Source organism: Pteropus vampyrus, unplaced genomic scaffold (genome assembly GCF_000151845.1).
Source record: "Pteropus vampyrus isolate Shadow unplaced genomic scaffold, Pvam_2.0 Scaffold197, whole genome shotgun sequence".
NCBI classification, from domain to species: Eukaryota; Metazoa; Chordata; class Mammalia; order Chiroptera; family Pteropodidae; genus Pteropus; species Pteropus vampyrus.
The window spans coordinates 883,442-894,057 of NW_011888978.1; the positions used below are offsets into that span (position 1 = coordinate 883,442).

The 10,616-nt window shown below is 48.9% G+C and overlaps 1 protein-coding gene across 1 annotated transcript in view; it reads right to left on the reverse strand.

Annotated features, from left to right (window-relative positions):
- The window catches only part of OBSCN (obscurin, cytoskeletal calmodulin and titin-interacting RhoGEF), a 141,327-nt gene that overhangs the window by 127,767 nt on the left and 2,944 nt on the right, over positions 1-10,616 (reverse strand). The window contains 5 exon segments of the mRNA XM_023537737.1: positions 6,465-6,740; positions 7,311-7,586; positions 8,061-8,336; positions 8,943-9,209; positions 9,639-9,947. Coding sequence (XP_023393505.1) covers positions 6,465-6,740; positions 7,311-7,586; positions 8,061-8,336; positions 8,943-9,209; positions 9,639-9,947 — 1,404 coding nt within the window.

The window sequence follows — 10,616 nt, forward strand, 5'->3', positions numbered from 1 at the left end:
CATCTATGTGCTGCCTGCAAGAAACTCACTTCAAATCGAAAGACACACAGACTGAAAGTGAAGGAATGGAAAAAGATATTCCATGCAAATGGAAGTGAACAAAAATCTATATAACAAGAGAAAGAGACACAGAGAGAGAGAGAGAAAAGAGAGAGATGGAGAAAAAGACAGAGACAGAGACAGAGAGACAGACAGAGACAGAGAGAATTACAAGTCAATATCTCTGATGAACATAGATGCCAAAATTCTCAACAAAATACTAGCAAATGGAATTCAACAACACATTACAAGGATCCTACACCATGATTAAGTGGGATTTATACCAGGGATGCAAGGTCAGTTCGACATTCACGAAACAATTAATGTGATTCATAACATCAACAAAACCAAAGATAAAAATCATATGATTATCTCAATAGATGCAGAAAAAGCACTTGACAAAATTCAATATCCATTTATGATAAACACTCTCGACAAAGTTGGTATAGAAGAAATATACCTCAACTTGATAAAGGCCATATATGACGAGGCCACAGCTAACAACATCCTTTAAGATCAGGAACAGGACAAGGATGCCCACTCTCACTGCTGTTATTCAACATAGTATTGGAAGTCCTAGCCACAGCAATAAAAAAAAAAAGGCATCCAAATTGAAAAAGAAGAAATAAAACCGTCACTATTTGCAGATGACATGATACTATATATAGAAAACCCTAGAGTCCACTAAAAAATTAATATAATTAATAAAAGAATTCAGTAAAGTAGCAGGATACAAAATCAATATACAGAAACCATCATATTCCTATACACTAATAATGAACAATCAGAAGGATAAATTAAGAAAACAATTCCATTTATAATTGCATCAAAAAATACCTAGAAATAAATTTAACCAAGGATGTGAAATACATGTACTCTGTAAACTGTAAGACAATGAAGAAAAAAATTAAAGAAGACCTGCACTCATGATTTGAAAGAATTAATATTGTTAAAATGACCATACTACCCTAAACAATATACAGATTCAATGCAATTCCTATCAAAATATCAATGACATTCTTCTCAGAACTAGAACAAATAATCCTAACATTTATATGGAACCAAGAAAGACCCCAAATAGCCAAAGCAATCTTGAAAATGGAGAATAAAGTTGGAGGTATCAGGCCCCTGATTTCACACTATACCACAAGGCTATAGTAATCAAAACAGCATGGTACTGGCATAAAAACAGACACACAGATCAATGGAACAGAACAGAGAGCCCAGAAATAGACCCTCACTTATATGGTCAATTAATTTATGACAAATAAGGTAAAAATATAAAATGGAGTAATGACAGTCTCTTTAAAAAGTGATGCTGGTTATGTTAGCTATATTTCAATAAAAAAAAATTTTAAGAATGGTGCTGGGAAAACTGGACAGATACTTGCAAAAAAATGAAATTAGAACACCTTCTTACACCATATACAAGAATAAACTCAAAATGGATTAAAGGCTTAAATGTAAGACCCGAAACTATAAAACTCCCAGAAGAAAACTTAGACAATGATTCTCTGACATTGCTCTTAGTGATTTTTTTTTCTGATATATCTTCTTGGGTGAGGGAAACAAAAGAAAAAATAAACAAATGGGACTGTAACTAAAAGGTTTTTGCACAGCAAAGGAAACCATCAACGAAATGAAAAAAGAACATACCAAATGGGAGAAGATATTCACCAATGATACATCTAATAAGGGGTTAATATCCAAAATTTATAAAGAATTCTTAAAATTTAACACCCCAAAAAACAAATAATTCATAAAAAATGAGGAGAGGTCCTGAATAGACAATTCTACAAAGAGAACACAGATGGCCAACAGACATATGAAAAGATGTTCAACATCACTAATCATCAGGAAAATGCAAATGGAAACCACAATGAGATATCCCCTCACATCTGTCAGAATGGCCATCATCAATAAATCAACAGACAAGGGTTGGCGAAGATGTGGAGAAAGGAACCCTCATGCACTGTTGGTGGGACTGCAAATTGGTGCAGTCATGATGGAAAACAGCATGATGATTCTTCAAAAAACTCAAAACAGACCTACCATACAACCCAGCAATTCCACTCCTAGGTATTTATCCAAAAAACAGAAAACACGAATTCGAAAACATGTATGCATCCCTATGTTCACTGAAGCATTATTTACAATAGCCAAGATATGATATAGGTATGTGTCTATCAATGGATGAATGAATAAAGAAGAAGTTGCACATACATACAATGGAATATTAAGCAACAATAAAAAGTAATGAAATCTTGAAATTTACAACATGGATGGATCTATAGATTATTATGTTAAGTGAAATAAGTCAGACAGAGAAAGACCAATACCATATAATCTCACTTATATGTGGAATCTAAAAGAAAAAAAGCAAAATAAAACAAAAACAAACTCATAGAAACAGAGACCAAAAGGATGGTGACCAGAAGGGATGGGGTGGGGGGATGAATGAAAAAGGTGAAGGGAAATATAGTCATAATATTGTGATAAATTTGCACAGTGACAGATGTTTACTAGAATTAGTTGGGTAGTAACATCGTAGGTATAAAAATCTCGAAGTACTACCAGTGCACATCTGAAACTAATACAACCAATATAATATTGTATACCAACTATACTTAAATTTTAAAATAAATAAATAATTTTAAAAAGTTTTAAGTGGGAACAACTCAACTGTCCATTAGCTGATGAAAGAATAGACGAACGATGGTATATGGAATATTATTTGGCCATATAAAGGAATGAAATACTGACATGTGCTACAGCATAGATAAGCCTTGAAATCATTATGCAGAAAAAGCCAGACACAAATGGCCACGTATCACATGATTCCATTTAAGTGAAATGTCCAGAGCAGGTCAATCCAGAGAGGCAGAAAATGGATTAGCAGTAGCCGGGGGCTGGGGAGTAGGACATGGGAGTGATTGCTACTGGGTTCAGGGATTTTTGGGGTCATGAAAATGTTCAAGAATTAGATTGTAGTGTGGTTGCACACCCTTGCGAATATACTAAAACCCACAGCCTTGTACATTGTAAAAAGGTGAATTTTGTGCCCTGTGAATTACTCAACTAAAAAAAACAACCAACATAATCCACCGTATCAAAAATCTAAAGCAGCAGCCACGATCTGACCAACAGACGTGGACTAAAGGGTCCCCAACAAGGATGTGGACACACACAACTCCATGAGGCCCAGCTCCCCTCTGTGGGTGCAACACTGTGCTGTCTGTGAGGGGACACAGAGAGATGTGTCCACTGCTTCACAAGCTAACTCATCACACATCTCCCCTTACAGGTTTCCTTTTTTTTTCATTGAAATGCAGCATGATGCTGAAATACTGACATACCCAAATTTTCCAGTACTTCTGTGTTAGCAGAGACTTTCCTAAGGCAAGTGGGTGGAGACTGCATGTTCTTAGGTAAAAACATCTTTAGGACCAAAAAAAAGGCAAGAAGTGGAATTAACAGTACATGAGAATCCCCATCCTATTATACATCAAATTCGCTCACTGGAAACTAGTGGTTTGGGCTTCACTGTGTCACCAATGACCCCATCTCACAACTCTTCTCCCTTGGGTGAGAGACATCAGCCTAAGTGTCCGAAGTGGGTGGCAGGCCCCCAGTGGAGTGAGAGTGGATGATTTTTATCTTAACAGTAGCATGTCAATTTAACGTACAGCGGAAGAAAACAGAATTAGCCTCTCCAGTGCAAACTGCACAGATGTTATTGCTAAGGAAGCCTTGGAGGGGCACCTTAAATTTTTTCAAGAAGTTTGTTGAAAGAAAACTCTATGCAAAGACCATTAGTTTAGGGTGAAACTGTGGCCTGTGCGGGTTCCAGCCCCTCGCTGCATGGCCACTCGGAAGCCTCTGGCCCAGGGGTAAGCATCCCCTCTCTTGTGCATAAACGTGACAAAGCTGAGTTGGCCTGTAGACACACAAGCCGGTGTGCCCCGGTTTTGAGTAGTGTGTCCCCTAGGGAAAACCTCAGTTTGAGAAGCTTGGCCATAACAACCTGGCATGGTTCCTGCTCAGTCCTCTGCCCGACTCTCACACAGAGCCAGTTGCTGACGTCCAGGATTTTCCCGACATCCGGCTGCATGCACACTCCCCGGAGTGCCACCTTCGACACACTTGGGCTCACCCCCCGGACCCAACATGAGGATCTTGCTGCCTGGGCCTCTGGCCCGCCCCCAAGCAAGGTAAGCCCCCTTCCCTTACCTGCCTCATCCCCAGAACCCCAGCATCCAAGACTCACAATGCCTTGTGGGGAGGCAGCCAGAGCCATTGCAGAGTGGCAGGGATAAGCCACTGCAGAGTGGCAGTCCTTCAGCACAGTCCTAGAATCTCTTTTACTAGCCCACTTCACAGGTGAGGAAACTGAGGCACAGAGGGTGACTACAAGAGGTCCCAGGGCAGCCGGAACAAATGACCACAAATGGGGGTTTAAAACAATGGGAATTTATCCTCTTCTAGTTCTGAAGGCTAATATCGAGATGTCACAGGGCCACACTCCCTGTCCCTTCCAGCTGCTGGTGCCCCAGGTATCTCAAATCCCCCCTTCCTTTCTGTCACTGGATTCAGGACCCACTAATCCAGTGTCAGCTCATCTAGAGATCCTTAACTGATGACATCTGCAGAGACCCTATTTTAGCATAAGGCCACAATCTCAGGTTCCAGGTGGGCATGGATTTTGAGGAGACACAACATCAACAACTTGCCCTAGGTTACCCAGCTGCTAAGAATCACGAGTGAGGTCTGATCCAGTCCACACTCTGATCCCTCCACAGCCAGCCTAAAAGGGGACATCAAAATCAGGGCACTGGCCACCCTGGTGTGGGCATGGGCCAGACCCATAGCACAGCCCCCACCAGCAGACCCACCTCTAAAGGGTCCCCAACAAGGATGTGGACACACACAACCTTCGATGTCCCACTACCAAAGCAGGAAGGCCAGGGATTCACCTTCTCAGCTGCCTAGAGTGATGCATGTCCATGGAACCCACACCCAGCCAGGAGGCATAAGGGAAAATCTGCTTCAGGCTCTTGTCCATTTTCTAAACAGAGGGGATAGCAGGTGACTGCCTGTGCTAGGTAGAAAAGCCCCAAGACCCCTGCCCCATAGTAGTCACAGCTTCTCCCAGCTATTCCACCAAACACTAATCCAGGCACTGCCCTAAAGGGCTTCTGTAGAAGGAATTTAGGTCCCAGATCAGCTGACTCTTAATTCATCAAAAGGAGATGACCCTGGGAGGGCCTGACCTAAGCAGGTGAGCCCTGAAAGGGAGGGGCTTTTCCTGGCCAAAGATGCTAAATAAGAGAGTAACTAGACATAAAGAGGATTGTCCATGCTGGCCTGAAGATGGAGGGGCCACATCACAAAGGACCAATAGCGACCCCCTGGCTACCAACCAGCCAGGAAACAGCCACAGACCCAGAACCACAAAAAAGAATCCTGCCAACAATTTGGATGGGCTTGGAAGAGGACCCTCAGAGAACTAAGCCAGTGGCTTGTGGATTCCAGCCTTTGAGATTGAACAAAGAGTCCAGCCACACCATGCCCAAACTTCTGACCTACAGAACTGTGAGCCAATCAACAGGTGTTGTTTTAAGCCACTGATTTTGTGGTAATTTGTTGCACAGCAGTAAATTAATTAATTAATTGATTGATTGATTAATAAAAACCACTCTTTCACATTTTTCCCATCTTGAATGTGATGGCTAGAGCTGTGAAAGCCATCTTATGACCATGAGGCAATAAGCATTAGAAAGAAAAAGGTAACATGCTCAGAAAGAGCTTGAGTCCTTGTGACATCCCTGTGATACACTGTTGGAAGTGGTCTCTGATTAGCCTCAAGGGTCTACTTTCCACCTCTTGGAACCAGGGGGCTTTTACACCTGGCTTTGTACAACAGACACAGAGGTCACATTCTGGGATGATCATAAACAGACATTAGTGAGCCCTGTAGCATCTACTATTCCCCAAGGGGAACCTAGCCACCACATGAAGGAGCCCATGCTGTCCACATGGAGAAAGGCCTGTGGATGAGATGTCGTGAGGGGTTCCAGACATAGGAGTGAGCCCAGCCAACATCACAGAAGAGAGAGGACTGTCAACCCAGCCAGCCTTGTCCATGGGAGCCATCCTAATTGGGACATCAGACACATGAATGAGGCCAGGCTGGCTCCTCCTGTCCCAGCTGAAATGCACCATCCCCACTGACCCATGAAATCATGAACAGTAACCAATTGTTCTTTCAGGCCTCTACGTTTTGGGGGTATTTGCACCAGGTAACTGACCAAATGGGCCTGAGGAAGTTGCTGAGTGCTGCCCCCCACGAGCTATCCCCAAACCACCACACTGGCTTCCTCCAGGCCTGTTCCCCTGGTGGCCAAATGTTTGCTTTGTCAACTGACCTGTGACATCCAGGTGGAAAGAGACCTTCTGGCCCCCGGCCTCACAGCTGTACTCTCCACCGTCCACCTTCCCTGCCTGCTGCAGCACCAGCTGCCGGGCACAGCCCTTGGCCTCCATGCGCACCTTCGAGCTCCCATGCAGCTTCTTGCCGTCCTTGTACCACGTCACCTCCGTCTGCGCCTGGGCGACCTCACAGCTCAGTGTGGCGCTGGAGCCCACCTTAGCTTGTACCTCTCCACGCATTGGCTGCTCCTTGGCAAACACGGCTGTGGGCTCTGGACACAGGGAGGGATGCACGGTTAGAGGATGCACAGAGGTGAGCCCTGGAACCACAATAGCGGCTCAGGCCCCAGGCAGCTGCAGGTCCTCAAGGGGATCTTCATAGTCACGTACAGCAACACAGCCCTCCCATGCACGGGTGGCTTGACCAGTGCCTGGAGACAGAGGGAGGAAGGTGTAGCAGGGTGGCCGAGACTCTCCTGGTGGCCCAGCTAGGGCAGAGCAGGACTCAGAGGATGCACCGAGAAGCCCCAGTAACTTCTAGAAAGAACCAAGACCTCAGATTCACCGAGATCCAAGCCTATCCTACTGAGGATGCTTCTAGCACCTTTTGAGTCCTCTAAGCCTTGTTTCATCTTTAAAAGGAGAATAAGGACTTCATATTTCCTTTTTATCTTACATTCTTCATCCATGTCAATGTTTTGTGGGTAACTTCTTTCCACAAATCGAAGAATCTTCCACAACCCTAGCATTAGCGGAATAAATGACTGGCCAAGTGGCTTGGTCTTGCAAGTGCCAAATGGGGCCTGATCTGCACCCACCAAGCCCAGGAGGCATGTGCTCACCGCAGACACGCAGCCGGAAATCCACAGAGTGTTCACCCACGCGGCATGAGTAGGTGCCCTCGTCCAGCCTGGTGACCGAAGTAGCCACTAGTCGGTGCCGTGTGCCCATGTTCTCCTGCGAGAAGCGCAGGCAGGAGCGGTCGAGCTCTGTGCCGTCCTTGAACCAGCGCACTGACACGTGATCCTCTGCAGTCTCGCACTCAAACTGGGCTGGGCCCCCAGCCACCGCATCCACACAGCCACCAGCAGAGTCCTTGTGCAGAAAGGGTGTGAGTCCTGCAAGGGCCGCAGGGTCAGGAGACTGAGGAGTGTTATGCACAGGCCCATGCGCTAGCGGACAGAGGCGCTCCTGACTTCGGGACCAGGCAGGACCCTGGTCTGGGTCCCTTTCAGACAGGGTCAGCTGATTTCCAACCACCCAGCACCATGGACTACTAGGTTGTCCCCCACGCATCCCTCTCCCTACTGAGTGGGAGCCCCCACCTACCCCCGTATTAAGCTGAGCCTCCTGCCCCCAGTCCCCATGGGGTCAACTAAGCCAAACCTCCCCCAACCCCGAGGGAGGGTCACCTAAACCACTGCCCCACAGGGTTAAATGAGCCAGCCCTCAAACCCATGCCTCTAGAGAGAACATTAGCTCCCACTGCCCAAATCCCCTGGAGCCTTCCCAGAGCTGGGCACAAAAAGCCCAGCCAGCCATGGCTGTGGCAGTGGCCAGGAGAACACAGACACACATGAACACACACACACCTTGGACCGACAGCTGGTAGGCGATGCGGTCCCCACGGCTGATGCACTCATACAGGCCGGCATCATCTCGAACCACGTCCCGTACCAGAAGTGCCTGCTGCCCCGCCAAAGCCTGCACCTCATACTTGGGGCCTGGGGGCAGCACCCGGCCATCTTTGAGCCACGTCACAGCTGCAGCCTGGTCCGATAGCTCAGCCAGGAGCTGTGCCTCCTCATGCAGTCGGGCCAGCACCTCCTGCACTGCTGCTGGACGCTTAGTGGTCAGCCCTGGGGCCGCTGGTGGGGAATGGGCAAAGGGGGGAGGGGACAGACGGGAAAGCAGAGAGAGAGGAGTAAGCAGAGGAGAAGAAACAGAGGCAGAGTAGACAGAGTGAGAGTGGAAAGAGGGGGAAGAGAACAGAGGAGGAAGGGACAGAGGAGAAAATTGACAGGGGGAAGGGAACAGAAGGGCAGGGGGCAGAAGGTAGTGGACAGAAAAGTGGACAGAGAGTGAGAACCAGATATAGCGGAGGGAGACAGGGAGAGCAAGAAAGGAAGACAGGACAAGATGCAGACCAGGAGAAGCAATCAGAACAGACGGAAAGAGGAGTAGGGGGAGGGAAGTGGGAGCAGACAGATGGAGACACGAGGCTCTGCATCAGCGGGGGCCTCCAGGCCCTTGACCACTCACATCCTGTGGCTGGGGTTCCCACCAGCCTGGGCAGGCTGCCTGGCACACCCGCTCCACTGTCGGGCCTCACTCATTGGGGCCACATACCTAGCAGCGCACCTGCACTCTCCAGGAGCACTGGGGCCTGGGGACCACAATCTCCCCCTGGCCCCACCCCCCAGAGAAAACAGAACTCAGAGAGGCCTGGGGGTCACTGGCAGGGGTCACCCTACCTCGGACCTCCATGCGGATGCTGCTCTCAATGCCATTGGCCACAAACTTGAGCTCAGCACCATGCAGGCTGGCAGGCACTGAGCGGATGGTGACAGTGTGCCGGGTGCCATCTCGGCGGATCACGTACACGTTGCTGGCCTTCAGAGACTGCCCGTCCAGGAACCACTCGCCCGCCGAAGCCAAAGTGAGGTCCACAGAGAAGGTCACCTCACTGCCCTCCACTGCCTCCACTGCCTTCAGAGGTGTCTTCACAGCCAGCTGAGGAACTGCAGGTGGGAACTTCAGGAAGAAGCAGGGCCCCTGCCCTCGCCTCCTCTTTCCCTAAAGCCCAGGAGCCAAATGCCTCCTCCTCCAGGAAGCCCACCGGAAGGTGCATGGCTCAGGAGTGAGTGGGGACAAGTTAGAGCCACCCAAGATCCCCTCCAAATCCCAGAAACCTGGGAGTGACAGGGCAGCTGTGCCACCTAGTCCCCTAGGGCTTGTGGACACGAATAGGTTCCTGGGGGTTCAAGTCCTGTCTCAGGGTACCTTCCCACAGAGAACACTCCAGCAGTATCAGGGCCCTGGTCCTCCCTAATAGAGAGGATTCATGGGCCACTGGGGTCACACTATACTCTAGGTCTGGGTGATTCAGAAGCAGATGCCCCACAGGCCATTACCTGCAAGCCATGGGGAGTGGAACCTTTTACACTTACCCAGGTGGACAGTCCCTGGAAACTCAAGGTAATGGCTCTGGCCAAAGCTGTTCACAGCTGACACCCGGAACTGGAAGTCCCCCTCCTCGGCCACACCAGCCACAGTCAGCTTGGGTGTGGCAACCCACTCGGCCTCGTGGCACCGGCTCCAGGTGTGGGTGCCCAGTCGCTTCTTCTCCACCAGGTAGCCATCAATGGCAACGGGACGGTCCCCATGGGGTGGGGGGGACCAGCTGAGGGTCACGGAGCTCTCTGTCCTAGCCTTCACCACAGGGGCCTCAGGAGCATGCAGGGGCGGCTTCCTGGGGGCTGGGCAGAGCACAGGCCCCTGTCACTTATTGGGATCCCCTTCCCCAAGTCCAGGATCACCCAGGAGAAGGGCATCACAGAATCCCAGCTCTGAAATGGCCACAACCCAGCAGGCCCGGGGGCGGAGCGGTGCGGAAGGCCAGCCTAACGGGAGGCTGTGGGCCCGTGACTCCTGGCCCTGCCCTCTGGCCACTTTTCTACTTGTAGCAGAAAAGGCATCCTGGCTTCCGCAGCCACACTGCCCAGGGCCACCATGAGCTGTCCATGTGGCCTGGGAACAGACATCTTCTAGTTCTCAGCCTTGACCTCGACAGAGCATTGGGGTCTTGGGCTGGGCAGTGGCTGAGGCAGGGCACAGTGACCTTCCCAAAGGTGCTGAGGCCCGTGTGCAAGGGTAGGATAGGGAACTGCCACCCAATCTACAATACGGACACCAAAGGCCACAAAAAGAAGAAATGCTCACATAGGACGACACACACGTGTGCATACACTGTGCTTCTAGAACAATCTGCAGCTTCTAATTTGGTTGGTGGGTTAGAGGGCCACCAAGACTCCCACTTTCCATAGTGAGGGAGGGCTGCAAACAACTCGGGGTCTAAGGGAACCAGAACTACACCCTCCCTGCAGCTGCTGAGCACAAGCCCACCCAGCATGCTCCACGCCAAACAA